At 60.1% G+C, this 21294-nt stretch overlaps 2 protein-coding genes across 3 annotated transcripts; one reads left to right on the top strand and one right to left on the bottom strand.

The window, feature by feature from the left end:
• Positions 1 to 2261: 2261 nt before the first annotated feature.
• Positions 2262 to 6684, bottom strand: LURAP1 (leucine rich adaptor protein 1). The gene is made up of 2 exons (XM_027462717.3): positions 6437 to 6684; positions 2262 to 3964 (listed from the first exon to the last, which is right to left on the bottom strand). Exons 1-2 carry the CDS (start codon positions 6635 to 6637, stop codon positions 3317 to 3319), a joined length of 849 nt encoding a protein of 282 aa, XP_027318518.3. The 5' UTR covers positions 6638 to 6684; the 3' UTR covers positions 2262 to 3316.
• Positions 2457 to 19363, top strand: POMGNT1 (protein O-linked mannose N-acetylglucosaminyltransferase 1 (beta 1,2-)). Of its 2 annotated transcripts, XM_027462715.3 has the most exons (22): positions 6840 to 6983; positions 7327 to 7520; positions 8645 to 8753; positions 9063 to 9178; positions 9351 to 9416; positions 9876 to 9989; positions 10621 to 10738; positions 11031 to 11129; positions 11604 to 11731; positions 11981 to 12051; positions 12298 to 12373; positions 13419 to 13502; positions 13650 to 13691; positions 13906 to 13964; positions 14390 to 14462; positions 14758 to 14886; positions 15216 to 15341; positions 15494 to 15558; positions 16169 to 16213; positions 16385 to 16520; positions 16754 to 16863; positions 16999 to 19363. In XM_027462715.3, the coding sequence occupies exons 2-22, from the start codon at positions 7407 to 7409 to the stop codon at positions 17099 to 17101; spliced, it is 1983 nt and encodes a 660-aa protein (XP_027318516.1). In that variant the 5' UTR covers positions 6840 to 6983; positions 7327 to 7406; the 3' UTR covers positions 17102 to 19363. The 2 variants fall into 2 exon arrangements, with proteins under 2 accessions (XP_027318517.1, XP_027318516.1); XM_027462716.3 differs by lacking the exons at positions 6840 to 6983; positions 7327 to 7520 and adding an exon at positions 2457 to 2522.
• The last annotated feature ends 1931 nt before the right edge of the window (positions 19364 to 21294 follow it).

Raw genomic sequence — 21294 nt, 5'->3', positions numbered from 1 at the left:
GAGCAGCAGGATGGGGCTCAGGACCCCAAAAATGTGGCAGAGAAGGAAAAAGGACGAGGTTGCCCTGCGAAGCACGCAGCAGAAACTGTGCTGCGCCCCCGGGGTCCCCACTGCAGGCCCCACACCAGAGCTGCAAGGGCAGGGCTGGCACCTGGGCCTCCTGTGCTGTTCCTTTGGGGACAAAAAACATGAAATGGGGCAGAAGAGGGTCCCCACCCTGGGGACACAGCCAGCTGTCACCACGAGGGGTGGCCGTGCAGCACGGGGACATCTCCAGAGGTCCCCAGCCTGCACCCAGCGTGTTTTAACCCACTGCTGTTCCTGCTTTTGGTGCTCGCAGGGGGTGTCCTTCTATCCAGCAGATGCCCTTCTATCCAGCCCCCAGGAGCGGGGCAGCACAGGAAATCCTGCCAGAGGCCGTGCAGCCCTTGCTCGTGCTGATTTTCCTCCGGTCCTTATCTCCCACGGCCTCTTTGCAGCGTGTTTACTGTGATTTTCCCTTTAAACGTCCCGTGGAAAAAACAACAGAGGCGTGCTTTTAGGTCAGGCTGGGCTAAGACGATAAAAGCAGATTAATTTCTCAGAGGAGCAATGCAGATTTTTCTTCCTCTCCCCTCCCACCGGGGACCTGAGCAGGGTTGGTGGGCAGGAGGTGGTGAGGAGGTGACCCCAAAAGGCCAGGGGGTGCCCGTGGTCACCCAGCCTTTGGTGTCACCCTTGGGGGGGCATTGAGCAGGGTGTCCCCAGCCCCATAAGGGAACAGGGGGGGACATTTCCTAAGTGACAGGTCACAGGGGAGGAGAAGGTGGCACATCTGGAGCATCCTCCCCAGGGGGGCACAAGGCAGGGAACCGAGCCGGGAGCCCAAACCCACAGCCCGTTCTCGTCCCTTCATCCCTGCAGAGCTGAGCCCACGAGAAATTTGGGTACCAGGGCCAAATCCAGACCGGAGCTGGGAACATCCACACGCTGGGGACAGGCTGGGAAGGGGTCCCTGCTCCAAGATGCTGCCAAACCCAGGAATGCAAAGGGGTCCTGAGCATGGAGCGAGGCAGGACCGGGGAGTTTGGATATGGGACTGGTTTCCCCAGGGTTTCACCGCTGTGCTCAGAGCAGCACCAACATTTCAGCCTCCCCAGGACACCAGCCCTGCCGCCGAAACACAGCCGCAGCTCCCCACCAAGGGTTACAGCAGCGGGGAGGGCCGGGAGCTGTGAGGCATGGGCAGAGCATTTGCTGCGGGGGCCAGAAGGGATTTTTGAGATGCCGAGGAGCCTCCGCCGAGGTCCCACGCTGAATGTTTTGCAGCGCAGCCTCACGAGCAGAGGCAGATGGGTTCGGGGAGGAGGGACGGGGATAAGGGAGCGCAGCCGGCACCGCGGGCGCACCCGCTTGCGCTGAGCACAGCGGGGTGCCTGGGTCACCCCACAAAGCACAAAGGCAGCAGAAAGCAGGGCTCTGCCAGCCCGTTCGGACCCATTATGCCGAGACCTTCTTATCTCTCCATCCCCGAGCTGGTGCCGGAGGCAGGGCGGTGGCGGGGAGGTGCAGGGCAAGCTGGTGCTCGCATGCGGCACGGAGCCGGCTCGGGTGCATTTTCCAGCAGCCCCAAATCGCAGCGTTTTCCTCCCGGAAAACGCTGGATGCCACCCCTCAGACCCTGGGACCCGGCCCCAGGCTCTTCCCTCCCTGGGAAAAGGTGATTTCCTCACAAGGGTTGATGTAAGTTATTAAATGGCCACAGCGCTTAGGGGCCAGGCCCTTTTGGGGGGCACGCAGGGAGGGGAAAGCCCAGGGGACTTTTTAACAGCTCTCCTCGCTGGTTATTAAAGCATTTTACTGCCTCGTTAAGGCAGCCTAATCTCTGTGTCTATCTAAAAAGAAAGAATTGGCTGGCTGGTGGTGTTATACCACGAGGTGGGCGTTTTTCTGGCACTGGCTCAGCTCCTGCCTTATCTGCTTGTTTCCCTGCCGGGTCCCAGCACCAAAGCACCCCGTGACGGAGCCTGCCCCCACCCACGGGTGCTCTGCAGCCCCCAAAGCCCCACCTGGCAGCCAGGCAGACATCCCCCGGGAGCTTCTGGGATGTGATGGCTCTCATCAGCCCCCCTCCATCTCCGAGGTCTGGATTTGGGGGATCTCCTATTCCGGGGGCTGTGGGTAGCAGGGACAGGGAGGCTGGCCCCAGGGCATTCCCACCAGGGGTAGGAGCCCCCCCCCCGACACCTCTGTGAGCTCCCCAAAGCACCAACAGTGCGGCCTTGGAGAAATGCAACCATTTATTAAGCCAGCTATTTTTGTCGACAGCGGTTTCAGCAATGCCGGAGGACTTTAGGTTCCCCCCCAGGGACCCCCAGCGGGGTCACAGCATGCAGGGCTCGAGGGAAAGCCGGGGATGCCAACCTCGGGGGACGTGGTGGCTACGCGGGGGGAAGCCACGAGCAAGGTCTTTGCCAGGATTCAGCTCACAGATGGAGGGGAAAACCTGCGCCGAGGCAAGCAGGCGGCTGTCACAGCACCCAGCTGGGGCCAGGAGCTTCCAGGCTCGTTCCCCCACCCCATGAAGCTGTGGGATGCTGAGGTCCTTCCCCACATCACCTGTTGGAGGGAGCAGATCCTGCCCGGGGCAGCACAGCTCTAGCACAAGCCATGCTCTGCAAGCCAGGGGTGCTGGGGGGCACAGCGGGCGGGCACTGAAAGGCACGGGAAGAAGCCAAGGGCACAGAGGGCATCTCCGGGGCAGGGGCACTGCAAATCCACGCTGGTGGAGGAGCCTCAAAACACATCAGGAAACTCCCACTTTGCTCTGCCCTTCTGCAGGCACGCGGGGAGGGGAGATCTGTGCCGAAATCCCTCCTCTGTAGGGCACTGAGAGAGCCCCACGGAGCAGCCGCGGTGCCCACCCCACCACATTGCAGGGCACAGAAACCTCCTGCCCCTCCAGGGAAGGGGATTTTGGCATCGACCACGTGCTGCGGCCCCAAATCCTGCAGGTCAGACCTGAGGGATGCTGGCCTTGGAGAGGGCGATGGAGACAAGCACGCCCAACAGGGGCGCTCAGCTCACCCCAGAGCAAAGGATTAATTTTAGGGGAACCCACCTCATCCTCCCTCCCCACAAACTGCCCACGGGGCGGGCAGCCCGCACCCGGCCCCTCCGAGCTGCGTCCCCACGCGGGGGGCTCGGAGGGACGAGGGGCCACCCCCCAGCCACCCCGACCCCCCTCCCAGCCACACCACGCTCCCGAGCGGGGCCGAAGGAAGCAGAGCAGGCGATGAGGGGAGCGGGGCCGGGGGCGTGAGGACCGGCAGAGGGGCTACAAGAACGTCACGTCGTCCTGGGACTGCAGCCAGCGCCAGTGGGCGTCGTACTCCGCGTGCAGTTTGCTGGTGAGCTTGCAGCTCTCCGAGTCACCCTCGGCTTTCCGAGCCTTCCCCATCCTCTCCCCGGCCCCCGCTGGCATTTTGGGGTCTTTGCCCGGTTCCAAAGGGCCGGGCTGCTTGCCCAAGTACCCGTTGGCCATTTGGGGCTCCTTGGCAAACCGCTGCTGCTCCGGGGCGAGGTCTCCGGGGGGCCACTCGTGCTCCGCTTTGCCCTTTTCCATCTTCCCGAGCGCTTTTTCGGGGTCCATCCTGCCCCAATCCTGCTCGGCTCTCCCCGGGGCTCGGACGGGAGGCTCGGGGGCGTGTTGGGAATACTCGTCCAGGTCGTCAGCCAGCGTGTCCAGGTAGCTGCCGACCGAAATGCTGTCCAGCTTGTCGGGGAGGGGGTCCTGCAGGCTGTCCCAGCTGCCCCGCCGCGAGGCCGCCTGGCTGCCCGCCAGGCTGTACTGACTGCTGGCCAGGCTGCTGCCGCGGCTGGGCAGCGCGCTCCGCTCCTCCAGCAGCCACTTCACCGCCTCGATGCCCTCGTTCACCAGCACCAGCTGCTGCAGGATCTTCACGTCCACCGCCCGCAGGTAAGCCTGGGTTTGGGGTGGGAACAGGGGGAGAGATGGAGAGCACGGCTCAGCAGGGGCACGGCACACTTCGCCCTCCTCCATCCCCGGTCCCTGGAGATCAACAGCCCCAAATTTCAGCCCCGGGGTCCTGTCTGAGACGTGGGGACCCCATTATCAAGGATTAATAACTCGTGGCACCCACGCAGCCAGCCCCATCCACAGGCAGCCCCATGGGGATGGGGGCAAGGAAATAACTGTGGGCACGGGGTGGGTCCAGATCTGAGCCCAGAGCATCCCCTGGATGCCCGAAACCCAAATCCCTCCCCAAAATCCCAGCCAAACATCACCTTTTTTTTGAGATGCAAGAAAAATCAGACCCAAAGCATCCATCCTGCCCCTTCTTTGTGCCCAACCTGGAGCCGTGGGGGGGGTACCATGGGGTTACGGGGTCCCTATCGCTGGTCCCACCCTGCGGGGCCGGGGGAAGTTCTGCGCAGAGCTCCCGCAGCAACATCTGGTTTCCTAACGGGAAGCCCGGCGTGCCAAGACATTCCTGGCCCTACGATACTCGCCGCCGAAAGCCACTGGATTTCCCCTGCGCGGGGAGGAAATATTTTGCCAGGAAAGGGAATAAAAAGGCAAAAAGGGGGGGGGAGAAAGGGAGAGAAACCCAGGTAGGGGCGGCCGGTGCGAGGGGAGCTGCGGGCGCAGCATCTCCAAAAGCAAATCCCAGCTGGAGGTGTGGGAGCTGGTGAGCCCAGCCCAGGGAAAAGCTGCCCCGAGCGTGCCCCGCGGGTCTCCGGGGAGCCCCAGCTCCGCTCCCACGGCTGGCAGCGGGACAAAGCCACCGGGGGAAGGAGCCTGGGAAAGCTCCGGACAGAGATTTCGGCACGCGACGCCTCAGAGGATGCAGAGGAAAAGGGCGAACGCCTATAGGGACCCGACACCAACCCCCTGCCCCTCCCCAGACCCATCGGGCTGGATTTTTTTTTTAAAAATAAATAAATTCTGAAGGGATGAGAGCGCTGCAGCCAGCCCAGGCTGGGGCAGGAGCCAGCTGCGAGCTGCAGAAACTTCCTTTCTAGGCAAGTTATTTCACAAACCGCCTCCGACGGACCTCTCCGCACGCTCCGAAAGCATCTGGCCTTGGCACGGGGGGGGGACGCGCTGGACGAGGCAGCCTGGGAGCTGCTGATGTCCCCCAAAATTGCGTTTTTCTCCATCACATCCAGCTGCAGCAGGTGGGGAGGTGAGGGGGGAGCAGGGCTCTGAGGCCAGAAGCCACCCCAAATTAAGGGATGGGTTGGTGATGAGGGATGCTCCCCAGATTTCATGTCCCTGGCTGGTCTGCTGAGATTTCGGGCCAGCCTGAACCCTGCCGCTGCACCCCTGCAAGCATCCAGGTGAGGGCAGCGTGGAAGGACACCGAGATCCTACAAGATCCTACAAGATCCTACAAGATCCTACAAGATCCTACAAGATCCTACAAGAAGCCAGCTGCCCCATAGGTCCCTGTCCCTGCAAGTGGTGACCGCGGTGCCCGGTGCATGGCACGGGACTGGGGGACACAGGACAACCCATCCCATCCCATCCCATCCTCTTGAAATGTCCCTTCCTAAAAGGGGGCAGCGACCCAGTAGGACCCACGGTGTTGGTGTTTTCTCCCTCCAGGACTGACAGATTTGGGGCAACGGGAGGAAACTGGCCAAAGGCTGTGGGGACGAGGCTGCAATTAGGATTTCCACCCTGCCAAGCGCCACCTCCGTCCCCAAGGGCACCAAAGGGCAGCCCAGCAGCGGGGCAGGATGCGCTCCTCGCCCCTAAACCCTCTCCCCGTCCCTCCCACGGGCGGGATCGTTCCCCTGAGGACAAAACAACCCATTTGGGTCGGGGAAAATGTAGGATTTCGCTGCCTCCTCCCCTCGCCGCCCACGCCGGGCTGCGGCGAGGAGGGGGGGGGGGCAGGCGTGGCGCTGCGCCCACGGGGGGGACATTTCGGGTCCTGCTTGGGGACAGGGGGCTATGGGGACGGGGCGGGGGGGGATGGGGACCCCCGGCATCCCGGCTGCCCCCCGGTTTTGGGGTGCGGGTGGCGGGGCTGTGCGGGGCGGGGATGGGAAGGGAAAGCGCCCGGCTCTTCCTCCTCCTCCTCCTCCTCCTCCTCCTCCTCCTCCTCCTCCTCCTCCTCCTCCTCCTCCTCCTCCTCCTCCTCCTCCTCCTCCTCCTCCTCCTCCTCCTCCTCCTCCTCCTCCTCCTCCTCCTCCTCCTCCTCCTCCTCTTCCTCCTCCTCCTCCTCCTCCTCCTCCCAGCCGCCGGGCTCTGGACCTTCCCCCCCGGCTCACAGTGCAGCCACGCAGCGCGGGGGCACCGGGGCCGCCCGGTTCCACCCCGGAGGCCTCCCCACCGCCCCCCCGCCGCTCCCGGGGGGCTCCCTTTATCCCCCCGTTCCCTACCGAAGCGCCGCTCCCCACCCCCGGCGGGGTGCCCGGCACTCACCAGCTCCACGCGGAGCGCCCGGAGGCGATCGGCGAGCGGCGGGCGGGCTCCGCGAACCGGCACCGGGAGCGGCACCGGGAGCGGCACCGGGAGGGGCGGCTCTGCCCGCAGCCCCCGCAGCAGCCCGGCGGGCGGCCGGCGGCCCAGCTTCCCCGCCAGCTCCCGCAGCTCCGCGGGCAGCGCCTCCCCGCCGAGCTCCATGCGGGCGGCACCGGGCGGCGGCCCCGGGCGGCGCTGTCACCGGGGACACGCCCCCTTTCCTAAGCCACGCCCTCTTCCCATAAACCACGCCCACTTTTCCCTAAACCACGCCCACTTTCCCCACAGACCACGCCCGCTTTGTCTTAAACCACGCCCACTCCTTCACAAGCCACGCCCCCTCCCGCCGCAGCCGTGAAGGGGGCGGGGCTAAGCGAGGCCCCGCCCCCCCGTCTCGCGGCGCTCTGCGGCGCCGGAAGCGGCGCGGCCCCGCCGGTGCTGAGGGGGCGGCGGCGGCGCCCAGCGGGGCGCGGAGCGGAGCGGGCCCGGCCCCGGCCCCCGGCTCGCCGTGAGTAGCTCCGGGACGCGGCCCCGCGCCCTGAAGGGGCTTTGAGGTGTCCTCACGCACCCCACAGCCGACACCGGGGGGGCTGGGCCCGCTGCTGCGCCTCTTGAGGCCTCCTCCCGGCCGCCCCGGCCTAGGCCTCGGGCCTGGGCGCCACAGCGCGGGGGGGTCGGGGCCGTCCCGCAGCACTGGGGGGGCCCTCAGGAGGCCCTGGGGCTCGGGGGTTCTCCTTGCTCCCCGTGCAGGTGGTTTATTAGTGTGAGGAGGGGGTGAGGGGGGCTGCCAGGCTCTGTTTGTGCAGGGGAGGGGGTTTGGGGCTCAGCCTGTGCCCACCCCGTCCCCGCAGGGAGCCCCCATGGACCCGCGTGAGGAGCCCAGCGCCTCCTCCTGACCCTCGTCCCTCTGTCCGCCCCCCCCCCCGTGAGGATGGAGGAGTGGAAGCCCAACGCCGCCGCCGTCAAGCCCCACAAGAAGCGGAGCTGGTACTTGGCCTGGAAGTACAAGCTCATGAACCAGCGGGCGCTGAGGAAGCTGTGCCAGGTGAGCCGCCCGGGGTGGGTGAGGGAGGTGAATCTGTGGGGTTTGGAGGCTCGTGGGGCAGCTGCACGGGTGGAGGGGGGTCTGACAGGAGGCCTGGATGAGCTGACATGCTGGGGAAGCCAAAGCTGCTCCTAGAAAATCCACCCCAGTGGCTTTTTGCTGCTGCATGAAGGGGTCTGCTACATCTAACAGCACCTTCCAGCTGCAAATGGATTATTAAGTGGATAAGGCAGAAGATAAAGCTGTTCAGGCTTCCTTGGGAGACTTAGCAAAAAATCACGCTCAGCTGATGCCTTCCCTCCTGGTTCTGTACGTGTGCTGAGTGCTGCAGGGCTCTGCCCGCAGTGGGAAACCATTCCTGCCAGATGATTTGCAAACCAAGTCTGGTATAAGGCACAACAGGCAGACAGAAAATAGGACTGAGTAACAGGATCTTGTGCCCCAGAGGTAGCTGCTGTCTACAAAAGCCACGGGCCTGCTCACCTGTACCACAAAACTGCTAATCTGTATTTGAGCTGCCATCCCAGGGGACATCTGGGGGTATAAGGACGGGGAGGGTTTGCCCATGGAGCTGCACAAATGGAGCTATTCCCACAGTGAGTGGAGTGTGGTGAAATTTAGCAGTCAGTGACTGAGGGAAGGAGAAGGGGAAGGTTTTGTGTTTGCCTGTGGGGGACAAAGGCTCGTGAGGGCTCCCTGGCGAAGGAGACTGCTCAGGGTCCTTGGGATCAGGCCCAATCTTTCAGGCAGGCGCTGCTGGCAGCTCTGTGGCAGTGTTGGGTGTGAAGGTGTCAGCTGAGGCCTTGCCTTCAAACCCAGGCTGTCCTGTACCCCAGGCAGCGCCGCAACTCTGCGGCCATCCTCTTGGGATCTTGCAGCTTCCACTTGCAGGTTGATGATTTCCCACCACTGGATCTTCGTGGTCCAAGTCTTTCTGTCTTAAAAAAGGTCCTCTGGGTGTGGAATAGTTTCTGCTTTACTCTGTGTCTGAAAAAGAAGGAAGGGGGCAATGGTACTGAAGATCCCTTGGCAGATCATCTTGGGGTGCCCTGCAGGTCTGCCAGGGAGGTGGCCTGAGTTTGGGGTTGCTGCAAGTTGCTAACACAAAGCATCCTGCATTGCAGACAGGAGCTGTCCTCTTCCTGCTTGTAACTGTGATCGTGAACATCAAACTGATCTTGGACACCCGGAGAGCTGCTTATGAGGAGGAAGAGGAGTCTGCACAGGATTACGGTGAGGGGCAGGAAGTAATTCCTTAAGTCTGGGGAAACGTGACCAGCTACAGCATGAAAGACAGGTCTGCGCCTGTGGGTTTAACAAAAAATAGAAAAGGATGTTGATGTTCCTCGTCTGACTACTCAGGGCTTCAACTCTTTTGGCTGCAGAGGTCTGCAAGGGGGCAGACCTGTTGCTCTGTTGGATTTCCTTCACTTGCTTTCCCCTTAGGTTCTGACCCATGGCTTGGGGAGCTGGGGGTTTGGCTGGGCTCAGCCAAGCCAGAGGTGCTTGGGCTGGTTGAGACTGGGCTTTCTTCCCCTGTAGATGATGAGCTGCTGAACATGGAGGTCCCTAGGCACCCTGTGAGCAACAAGAAGGTCTTGGATGTCGAGGTGTACTCCAGCAGGTCAAAGGTCTACGTGGCTGTGGATGGAACGACGGTGAGCGGGAGGATGGGGCTGAACGGGTGACGCTGTGGCCCCAGGCAGTGAGAGCACTTCTGTGGCTGACCAGAAGGCACAGAGACCTGCCTTGGTTTGGGGTCCTGCTGTGCAAAATGGGCAGGGAATAAGGGGAGCTGGCTTCTGGTTCTCATCACTTCTCCACCTGCAGGTCCTGGAAGATGAGGCTCGTGAGCAGGGCAGAGGGATCCACGTCATCGTCTTAAACCAGGCTACGGTAAAGCATCCCTGCGTGGCTGCGTGGGGCTTTTCTCCATGAGCTGGGTTTTCCCTCCCTGTCTCACTGTTGGGAGTGTGAGGAGACGGGCAGCCAGGAGAGAAGACTGAATACCAGTTTGCCTCCAGATGCCAGAGTGCAATGCGGTGTTTCTCTTGTGCTTGCCGAGCTCAGAAAGGCTTTGACTGGTTTCCTGGGCAGTTTAGACTGGGAGAAAGGTGAACCCCAAGAGGAATGTCACTGGGGAGCAGGAAGGAGTCATGGGATTGACTGAAGCTGCCCCTTAGTACCTCGTGTGCTGCAAGAAGGCAGAGCCTGCCTGGGGACTTGCTCCTTGGTGTATCAGAAAATGAACTCATCATTTTGCTCTGGATCTGAGACTTCCAGGGCAGATTGCCATATTCCCGCCTGTCCTGATTATATAAAATTTAAGATGTGTCTGTGTTTGAATGCCAACAGGGTCACGTGATGGCCAAGAGGGTCTTTGACACCTACTCTCCTCATGAAGACGAAGCCATGGTACTCTTCCTCAACATGGTTGCCCGGGGCCGAATCCTGATCTTCACTATTAAGGTAGGTGACATTAAGTGTCAACAGAAGATGTCACCTCGAATCAGGACGCCCTCAAGCTGGACATTTGAATGTCACTGGGCGTTCCCAGAGCGAAATGTCGCATTCCCAGCTGTGCTGTGTCTCCCTGGTTGGGCACCTCCCTCGTCCTCTCACTCTCCCTGGTTGGTTACTGCTGTGTGCCCAGTAAGGCTGGAGGGCAAAAAAAGTGTATCAGAACTTGCAGGTGTAAGCAAGGTGGAGGATGAAATACAAGGATGCAGTGGGACCTTTCCGGGTGGTGTTCTGTGCCAGCTCCAGGCTGTTTATGGGGGTGGGCTGTGCTGGCTCTGGGCCACTCTGTGAACAGCGCCGTGCTCCCAAGGTGGCAGGTTCAGAGGTGTGAAGTATTGGCAGACACTGTCCCTGCTGGAGAACAGCGTGCTCTTAAGGAAACAGGAGTCTGACTCCTCTGACCTGCCCGTAGGTCGTGGTGAAACAACCAGTAGGTTTAGTGGTGTGGAGATCTTGGGAACCTGCTTTGGAATTTCTCTGGCTCAGATGTTTCAAGGGTGGAAATGGGCCCTGTGTCTCGTTGGTATTGATGGCTCTTCTGGTACACGGACCTCAGCTGCAGGGTTGTGTTTCCTTCCAGGATGAAGGCTCCTTTCACCTCAAGGACACAGCCAAGAATGTCCTGAAGAGCCTGGGGAGCCAAGTTGCACCGTTCCTGAGCTGGAGAGACATGTGGACGTTTGTGGGGAAGAAGGGAGGTAAGAGAGGTTAACACTTAGCCAGGAGAGTGTTTGTAGCTCCTTCATAGGTGAAGACAAACCCAGCCCATCCCCAAAATGCTCTATGAGCAGACAACGAGTCACAGAAGAGTGGACAGCCCCATTTCTGGGGGTGAGGGAGGGGACAGAGGCAGAGCATTTCCCTTTAGCAGCTCCCCAACAGCCAAGGGCAGGATGCTAAGTCACCGCCCTGAGCTGCAGCTCTGCTCATGCCTTGACACGATGGGAACTGACTCTTCAAGCCTGTCCTGATGCCGTGTCCCTTCTCCAGGGGAAGTGTACGGGGAGAAGCACGCCAAGTCTCCTGCCCTCTCGACGTGGGGCGACCCTGTGCTGCTGAAGACAGAAGTCCACCTGACATCTGTGGAAGGTAGGGAAATAAAATCTGCTCTGCGGCGCTGGGTGTCTCTGGAGAACGTCTGCCCACGGTTCTTGGTGCTTTCGAGTCAGAGCCGTGGGTGTGTTAGCAACATCACAGAATGGCTTTAGGGCTGTTTGAGATGGGATGATAACTTATAATGGCACCAGCTTCCCTTCTGCCTGCTTCTGTGGCTGTTTCAGGTGTGATCGTAGGGAAAGGTTAGGGTGAGGGACTGGGTGCATGTTGTGGCCACTTGTCAGCTCTCCAAACGAGGCCTGATCCAGCCTTTTCTGACTGTTGGCCTCAAACAAGGCCTGTTGCTGCCTCAGAGAGGCCATGCAGTGGGAGTGTGATGCTTGTTCACAGCAACAAGCACTGGTTTGGTGATAGCTGAGCCCAGGGCGAGCCATCCGAGTGGCAGCCTGGAGTACACGAGGTGAGGCCGTGGGGTGAGGAATCCTTTTTTCTCCATGCTGCCTCCAGATGCTGAGTGCCACTGGCCTGACACGGAGCTGAACCGCCGCCGGAGGAGGTTCTGCAGCAAAGTGGAAGGTTACGGCAGCGTCTGCAGCTGCAAAGACCCCACACCCATTGAATTCAACCCTGATCCTGTGAGTACGGGGCAGAGCAGCAAGAAGGCTCCAGGAGGGAGGGCCAGGCAGGACCACAGGCAGCTCAGAAGTAGAGCCGTGTTCCTGCACAGCAGCTGAGTGGTGATGACTGCCCTTGGGCAAGCCCTTAGCCCCTGGCAGTGTAGGAAGAAGACACTGGGGCGATGGGGAAGGGGCTGTCCTTAATACAGCAATGACAGGTTTGAACAGAAGTCTCCACGCACACTCACACACGTTTTTCTCTTCCAGCTCAAAGACAACAAAGTCTTCGACGTGCCTGTAGCTGTTATTGCAGGGAACCGCCCCAACTACCTGTACAGGTAACCGCTCTGGGGGCATGACTTGGCTGCTCTTTGCCACGAGGTCAGGCTTGGTTCAGCCCTCTTGCTGCTCAGACAACGTGGGTAAAGCTTCTGGGACAGATCCCAGGGTCCTTGGCCATGGGAAAGGGGAGAGCATTTGGATCCTGTGTCCTTTTCCCCACCCCAAGGAATCCATACCCCTGTGCAGAGTGGCCTGGACCCACGGGGACCGTGCTGTGCTCAGGCCCCTCGGTTTCTCCCCAGGATGCTGCGCTCCTTGCTGTCAGCTCAGGGCGTCAATCCTCGCATGATCACGGTCTTCATTGATGGGTACTACGAGGTGAGAACACTCCTGGGGTCCCTGTAAACAGGTCTTTGGTCCCCCAGCTGAGGGAATGTGGTGCTACCCTAGTCCTTAGCAGGCTATGAGCCCCTTCACCCTTCCTCCTGCTATGAGGGTGCTCCTCAACTGCTTCTTTGCAAAGTCTGGAGTCATGAAACCCTAAAAAAGCCTGTTTTCACAAGGCTGTGAAAACAGTGGCTTGGAAAAAAAGCCACTGGAAGCTGTGGCTTGGTAGAGGAGAGCTGTTTCTTGAGAGTTCAAAGACTTTCCCATCAGCTCAACCTTCTAACACACTAGAGAGTCCCACTGCAAGCCTGGCTCTGTGGCAGCAGGATGTGCTCCCAGTTGCCCAGGGCAGTTCTCCCCAAGCTATGGGGCTGGGGCAGCCGGTGTGTTTGTGCAGGCTGTTACTGCAGTGCATCAGAGTGGTTAAAGATAGCAGTAACCATTGCCATGGCAACTGGAGCAGTATCCCTCTGCTGCGAGGGGGCAGCTTGGATGCTCGAGCTGCCGTGGTGGATACTAGGAAGATGGAGAAGGTTTTGGTGGGGCCTTCTAGGAGCGGAGGTAATTCAGCCCAAGTGCAGATTAGTTCTGACCCCAGTGAGAATGTGCTTGGACAGAGAGTCCTTGGCAACCGTGGGAGGAAGTGGAGTTGGTTGTGGTCTTGATTCTAATCAGCTGGAAGATGTTCCTGGACATACCTGTTTTGTATCTGCACTGGCCATGGGGAACTGGAAACTTGAGACCTTTTAGATACTCTTTGGGTGTAAGTTTGGGTATTTAAATTAGTGAGTCTAACAGAAATTTGTGGCAGGGCTTAGTGAAATTTAGGGGCTTAGGGACCAAGATGGTTTGGTGAGCTCCTTGCAGTGGGGTCTTCAGCACAGCAGCAGTTGGAGCCTCATTTGCCCCCAGGAGGACAGCTACACAGAGGAGATTGGCATGCTGCTGTTGTTCCAGGGAGCTGACGCTGTGGCAGAGGGTGGGGAGAATGTGGCTAACCCCACACATGTGAAGCCTCTCTGCATTCCCACTGCAGGAGCCGATGGATGTTGTGGAGCTGTTTGGCCTCTCCGGAATCCAGCACACTCCCATCAGCATTAAAAATGCCAGAGTTTCCCAGGTGAGACCCTTCCCAACCCCCAGGGGAGCTTTTCCTTGGGATGGTATTTGAGGGAGGCAGGCTTAGCCCCACATCCGTGCCAGGCTGCCCCTCCCTGTGGTCCAGGTGCTGATTCTAACACAGGCAATGATGTGTCTGTTCTTGCAGCACTACAAAGCCAGCCTGACTGCAACCTTCAACCTGTTCCCGGTGAGTGGGACCTCTGCCCTCTGTCTATCTGCTTGCCCTGGGAAGTGAGGCAGCACAGAGCTGCCGTGGGAGAGTGGCATCTGTGATAGCCTCTCCCACAGGAGCTGGAATTGGTCCTGTGGGGCAGGGAGCAGCACAACCAGGGGGTGCTGCTTGGTGTCTCTGCTCTTTTCTGGTCCTTTCCATCCTTCTGACATCTTGCCTTGCCCTACAGGATGCCAAATTTGCCGTGGTTCTGGAGGAAGACCTTGACATTTCTGTTGACTTCTTCAGGTAAAGCTGCAGGTCACTGAGATTCTGTTCAGGGGCGTTTCATTGCAGCTCTCTGGCTGCCTCAGGAGAGGCCAGATCCCTGCCACGATGTAGCTCACCTGGCTGGGGCTAGGCAGTCCCTAGCCAACAGCTGTGAGCTCTGCCTGCATGGAGGCTGCTTATTGAATTCACTGTCCCTTGGACTCGGTGCAGGGGCACTTCAGCATCTGGAATTTTGTGAATTTTGTCCTTTTTTGTTTGTTTTTGTTTATTTTTGAGCCACTGACCTGTTTTGCACATGTACGTATGCCGGCATCAGCCATTTTGGCCCAAGAGATGGGTTAAACAGTCCCAGCAGTTGGGGATGGCTCATTCCCTGGTGGAGAATTTGCCTCTGTTTGTCTGCGGGAAGGATCTGACCACGAGCTGGGTGACTCTTTCCTCAGCTTTCTGAGCCAGTCCATATACCTACTGGAGGAGGACGAGAGCCTGTACTGCATCTCGGCGTGGAACGACCAGGTGGGTCGGGGGGAGGTGGTGGAGCAGGGACAGCTGTGCCCTTTGTTGTTCCTAAGTCTGGGGTCTGAGTGCTCTCTGTAAAGTAGGTTTCCCCCAGCACCATCAGCCTGATTGTGTCCCCAGCCCTATACCATTCAGAAGTGCCCCTGCAAATTTCCATCCTGTCCCTGCTCCGTGCTTCCCAGTGTCAGACCGCTTCTTCCAGTGCTGGGTGTTTCCATGGGGCAAGTTTTCTCCTTTTTTTGGAGGGGTAGGGATGCATTCAGGGTGCTGACTGCTCCCCATAACGTCACAGGGCTACGAGCACACAGCTGAGGACCCCTCGCTCCTGTACCGTGTGGAGACCATGCCGGGCCTGGGCTGGGTGCTCCGGAAGAGCCTGTACAAGGATGAGCTGGAGCCCAAGTGGCCAACGCCAGAGAAGGTGAGTATCCTCGAGGGGCTTTGTCTTCTGCACCCACATTTTTGCATATTAGCAGTCCATGATCATCGCTTCATCCCTGTGGGTACAGCTCTTGGAGGGGCCCTGGCTCTTCCTGAGCTTCTCCTGTGAAGGATGCCCAAGCAGGATGGATTTGGGATAGGCACTAACATGAGGACCACGTAACCAGCCACAGAGCTGGCTGGAACAGCCCCAGCAAGCTGGGCTGTGGGGTCTGGAGCTTGTTAGGGCAGCCAGAAGGGTTCCTCTACAGCCATTTTATTGAGTGATGTCCCCAAATGTGAGCATAAGCAGCAGTTTCCCTTCTCCAGCTCTGGGACTGGGACATGTGGATGCGGATGCCGGAGCAGCGGAAGGGCCGGGAGTGCATCATCCCCGACATCTCGCGCTCCTACCACTTCGGCATCGTGGGGCTCAACATGAACGGCTACTTCCACGTGAGTGACCTCTGCCAGGGCCTGTCCTGGTGCTGAGCTCTGAGCCCAGTCAGCTCTCCAGGTAGTAGTGGACATGCTTGAGGTGACGTCCCAGTGCTGCTGTCTCCCGACCAAACCCTGTTTTCTTCCCGTCCTCTCCCTCTTTCTACCAGGAAGCCTATTTCAAAAAGCACAAGTTCAACACGGTTCCGAATGTCCAGCTTAAAAATGTGGAGAGGTGAGTACTGGTCAGAAAAAGGTCTGGATGAAACAGTTGCATGTGCTGAGAACATCTCCCTTGTGGCACAACCACCATCGGTCACCTCCAGTCACAGCACATTGGTGCCTCTGGATGAATCCTTGCAGTGTTTTCTGCGAGGTTGTGTTCAGCTAAGCCATGTTCCGGGGAGCCCAGAAGCAGCCTGGGCATAAGGCACCCCTCCTTCTTGTTTGTGAGACCCCAGCCCCACTGAGGGTCAGCCACCTGTCCCTAATACTTGTCTTCACTGATCAGGTGCCTGATCTTCCAAGCGTGGCTTGAAGCTTAGACCTATCAAGGTGCAAGCAATCAGCCCTGTGTGGGTTTTGGTTTTGTTCTCTATTTATTTTCTCCCAAAGACATGGATGCTTTGGAGGCAGTTCAAAGCTGGCCTGGCAAACACTGAAAGGTCACATTTTTACTGCCACGTCCTGCAAGGATGTGTGGCAGTCCCTGTTCTCCATCCATTGTCTCCAACCTGCATTTTAGTGTTACAATGGGGTAGTTTTTAATTTGGATCACTTGGGGATGGTCCTTGCTTATCAAACCCTCTGACTTTGCCTTGGTCTCTGTGCTCTGTCTTCAACAGCTTGAGAAAAGATGCCTATGAGACTGAAATTCATCGGCTCCTGGGGTAAGTGCCTGCAGGGAGGGTGGGAATCCACAGAGGACCCACTAGGTGGACCAGCTAGGATGGAAAAAAGGGGTGGAGATGGCCCCAGCCACTGCTAGCGTGTGTGAAGCACCCTGCAGCGGAACAGGCAGGAAGCAGGTTGCCTTCTCACTCCCCATTCTGTTTTCACAGTGAGGCTGAAGTCTTGGACCACAGCAAGAACCCCTGTGAGGACTCCTTTGTGCCCGACACGGAGGGCAAGGTGTACGTCATGTTCATCAAGATGGAGCAGGAAGCAGACTTCACCACCTGGACTCAGCTCGCCAAGGTGAGGCCCTGGCACAGGACATCCTCCCCGTGCACTGATCTCAGCATTGCTAGAAAACACCTGGCTGTTTTTCTTGAGGTGGAGGTGTGTTGCCCTGACCAAGCTGCCCTTCCCTCTCTGCTGTGTCCTGGTGAGGGTTGGGGGGTGGCTCTTCCCTCGCTGGGGGACACCGGAGCGTTGCATCTGTCCCCAGGCCCTGATGCTTCTTCTTCCCTCCCTCCCCTCCACCCTAGTGCCTCCACATCTGGGACCTGGACGTCCGCGGGAACCACAAGGGGCTGTGGCGGCTCTTCCGCAAGAAAAACCACTTCCTGGTCGTGGGGGTCCCTGCCTCCCCCTACTCGTGAGTATTGGGGACACAGCAACCTGGGTAACACCCCCTGGCACCGTCCCCTGCCACCTGCTTCTGTTTCAGCTCGCTTTTTGGGAGCTCCTGGCATTGCTGGTGCCAGCTCTCACCCATCCTTCTCACCTGCAGGTCCAAGAAGCCCTCCTCAGTGGTGCCCATCTACATGGAGCCGCCTGCCAAGGAGGAGGGGGCGGCGGCAGTGCCAGCAGTAGCTGCAGCGGAGCAGACGTGAGGCTGGCAGCTGTGGGAAGTGAGGGGGGGCCAGGAGAGGATAGAGACCCCCCCGGTGCAGAGACTGAGTTGGCAGCGGCTCTTGGAGGCTGGTGGCTGGACGTGAACTCCCATTTCAGGCCTCAAAACGAGATCTGGGGCTGCCTCCAGCCCCCTGTCACAATCTCCCTCTCCCTCACGCAGGGGCAGGGTGCTTCCCCGTAGACATGCCACCCCCATCGTCCCAGGAACATTTTTTTTAACACAGACTCTTTACTAATGCTGCTCCCATTGCCCCCTGGCTGGGCAAGGTTTGGAGGAAGGCAGTGCTCAGTGGGGGCTGCGAGAGCCCTTTAGGAACACCTCTGCTCCTATTTTTGCTCCCAGGAAGGCAGCCTGCTCCTGCCCAAGCGCTGCAGCCCACCGGCTGGGTGTTATTTATTAACTCTTGCCCCCGCAGCGAGCACGGTGGTGAAGAAGGGATTTTCCAGCTGCTTTTTCCTGCACCTTGAAGACTGGGTCGGACGTCTCTCTGCTTGGGCCACGACGAATTATGGAGGCAGAAGGGAATGCTGAGGAGGAGCTGGACTTGTGGGCACGCAGGGGGCACCCTGTCCCCAGCACGAGGACGGGTGGGTGCCCCTGTCCTTTCCCTGCAGTTCTGGGAGCCCTAGAGGGCTGCGGAGGGAGGAGGACCCCGCTCTGCGCCGCAGCTCAGCCCACCCTCACCCACCTCCTCCGTGGGGATTGGGGGTGAAAGTGCCTTGCAGAGCGCGATGGGAGCAGCAAGGGGGGGAAACTCCCCCAGCTGCAGAGGCAGGATGGAGCTGGGCTCTCCAGCAGCTGCTCCTGGAGAGAGGAAACGCTGTGGCGTGGCGTGGTCCTTGCCCGTGGTACTGCACCGGGCCTCTCCTCCCTGTCAGGTACCCCAGCTCCCGCTGAGGACGGGGAGGAGATGTTCCCCTGAACCCCCCCTTACTGTGGTACGATGCCAGCAGGGATGCTGCGAGCGGATCCAGGAGGGGCAGCCTGGTTCTCCTGGCTGTGGTACACCCTCTGCTAGAGGGAGAGGGAGGGGGGTCCCTGTCCCCCTTCCTGTGCCTTAGGATGGACCCCAGGCCCCCTCCCCAGCCCCATGGTACTAACACCCCTCCCCTCACTAGGGCCAGCCCTAGTCCCCTGCTCCGTGCACCTCCCTGCTTCATCCGTGAGGCAGGAGATCACTTCTCTGCCCCTTGTGCAGGGCTGCTCTGGCTCGCCTGCTGTGCCAGCAGCTGGGTTTGCTGCTCAGCCCCTTCCCTGCGCTCACAGGGAGGGGGTGCGAGGGCTGGGCCCTGGGGTGCAGCTCCCCGTGGGCCAGGGGCTCGTCCCCTTCCTTTTCTCACTGTGAACCGAGTGCCAGGGCCCCCCGGGAGCACAACCCCAGCGCCTGCTGGGGCCTACACTACAGTAACTTATTTATTTATTGCTTGGGGGAAGGTAGCAGGAACGTAGCGTGGAGAGCCAGCAGCCCTCAGCCTGCCAGGAGGCAGAGCTGGAAGGCTTCTGCCTCGTTCCCCTGGCGCCATCCTCTCTGTTCACCTCCTCCTTCCTTGCCCAGGGTAGGAAAATAATGTTGAACCCAGCAAATCTCTGCCCCAACTGGTCCCTGTGTGGGCACAGGACAGAGGCAGGAGGTGGCACACGTGTCCCCAGGGTGCAGGGTGGCACCCTTGAGACTTCACGGTACCGGCCCCGGGGCTCGGGCTGACCCCTTCCTCGCTCTGCCACCCCCAGCGCTGCCCTTCCCAGGGTGATGGATGTGGCTGGGCTTTTTTTTATTATTTTATTAATTGTGTTTAATAGAAGCAGGTCCGTTACCCGCTCTGGGGAAGGGCCTGAGCTTCCTCAGTGGGAAAGCCACTTGTTCCCCGGCGCTGCTTTGGAGAAACCTCGCTGTCTCTGCTCTGCTGCCCTCCCCTTGGCACCTTGCTTCCCAAGGCCCCTTTTCCCTTCACCCCAACGCCCCCTTCCCTTTTTAGCTGGCAGGGCTCAGCCTGAGGCTGGGAGATGCTGGTCCCAGGGGCAGGGAATGGCTCCAGGTCCGCTCTGTGCTGCTCCCTGTCCTGCAGGGCTCGGGGCACTTCAAGCTCCTCATCCCTTCCCTCTGCGTGTGCCGGGCTGCTGGGTGCTCCCCTTCCTCCTGCGAGGCTCCCCTTTGGCAGCTGTGGTCGGGCTGGGGCCGAGGGCATCCCCAGGGCTTTCTGAATCGAATTATTTTTTCAAGAATAAACATTGCACAGCTGCTGGGCCTCGGGTGTTTTGTTGGAGGGCTGTCCTCAGGGTCACAGCGACTGATGGAGGCACGAGGGAATTCCTGCAGCTCTCTGCCACTGCTGAAAGCCTGAACCTGGGGACTTTTGGCCCAAATCTCCTCCTTTGGGTGTGTTTCTTGAGGAACAGCCTGGCCAAGGAGGGTTGGTGGTTCATGGCTGGTTGTCTTCTGGGTCAGCCTCCAGCAGCCTGCCCTGCAGTGCCGGTGCCAGCAGAGGTCCTCCGAGCCCTGGCAGCTGCCAGGGTTCCCTGTTTCCTCCTCAAGTTTTATCAGCACCATCTGCAGCTCGATAACCGGCAAAAACTCTGACCACGGCCTGGTGCTGGGCGTGATGAGCCCCCCGTGCTCCCCCCGGCACCTTCCCCTGCTGCCCTCCCAGCTCTGTGCCCCTCGCTGTGGGTGGGGGGCGGTGGGCAGCCAGGATTTTGGGGCAAGGCTTCTGGCTCACTTCGCTGGCTTTGGGCTTTTTTCCTCCTGGGGAAAGGGGATTTTGGGATAAAAAAGGGGATCCTGGGGTAAAGGGGGTTGGTTGGATTGTTTTTCACCCACCCCCTGCCCAAGGTCACAGCGCAGGGAAGGCACTGGGGGGCACAGGGGGCTGCCTGAGCTGCCAGGCCGAGTGTTGGTGGCAACAAAACAAAAGCAGGGGGGGGACAGGAGAGGACAGGAGACACCCACCAGGAAAAACAGCTCCTGGTGGTGCTTGTGTTCCCCTCCGCTCCTCCCCGCGGGCTGGGTGCAGGCAGGCGAAGCCAAACCAAGCAGGGCTGTGAGAAATGCCAGCCTCTGGGCCAGCCCCGTGCCAGGAGCTGCTGCAGGAGCCTCCAGAGCCTCCCGGCTCCCATCCCCATGGGGCAGGGAGCCCACAAGGACTGGGGTTTGCCCCGTTTTGGGGAGCAGCGGGGTGAGGAGATGGCTGTAGATGCAGGACCCGAGTGGGATGGGGCTGGGCGGGCAGCAGGCACCAGCACAGACCAGTACAGACCAGCGCCGTGCACCAGCTGCCTCCTGTTCCACCCGTGGCGAGGCCGGGCCTCGTCCCCATCGCCTCCCACCCCTCCTGGGGCAGCTTTTGGGGAACGGGCACCCCCCTGGGCAGAGGATTTCCCCCAGCCCCGTGTCCTTAGGACTTTATTTGGCGGGGTGGCGGAGAGGGGCATCGCCTCCCCAGTTTGCATCCAGCTCTGGTGGAGGCCACAACCTCCTCCGAGACGATGCCACTGCCTGTCTGTGGGGCCAGCAAAACCCACAGTGTTTTGGGGGCTCAGGGCTGGGTACCGGGCTCTTGCCCCCCTCAGGAGCTCTGTCGGTGACCCAGCAAACCCCACAGAGCTGCGGGGGTTCCTCTGGGTGTGCAGGAGACTGCATTTATAGGGGCGAGGCAGGGACGTGTGGGCTCCCACGGCTAGGCCCCCCGCGGCCCCAAATCACCAGTTCCCAGGTCTCGGCCGCCCCCCCCGCAGCCCAGCCCCGCTGCCTTTGTGCAGCCTGACAAAGGAGAACCTGTCCCTGTTGCTCTGTGTCCCGGGAGCTGGCTGATAATTAAACAAAAGCAAAATAGCCTTGGCACGAAACCTGACCTTTCAAGAACTTGCTGGGGGGGGGGAGAGGGAGGGAAGGGGTAATTTTTGCATATTTTCCTTTTTGCATTTGCTTCGTTCAGCAAGGATCGCGGTGCCCGCAGGTGCCAGGGCAGGGTGCAATCACCCCGCTGGGTATCACCGTCCCGGCTGCCCCTGCCCGTGGCCCTCCGTGCCCCGTGAAATGAGGGAAACGTCCTCTTGATGTCCTTGGGGACGCCCGTCCTGGTCCTCCCAGATGGAGGCATCTCCGTGCTGGAGGGACGCCAGCACCTGGGGCGCGTTGAGCCTGTCCCCGTCCCCATCCCTGACCACCCACAT

The sequence above is a fragment of the Anas platyrhynchos genome, chromosome 8 (assembly GCF_047663525.1).
Source record: "Anas platyrhynchos isolate ZD024472 breed Pekin duck chromosome 8, IASCAAS_PekinDuck_T2T, whole genome shotgun sequence".
NCBI classification, from domain to species: Eukaryota; Metazoa; Chordata; class Aves; order Anseriformes; family Anatidae; genus Anas; species Anas platyrhynchos.
This window is presented reverse-complemented; position numbering and strand designations above follow the sequence as displayed.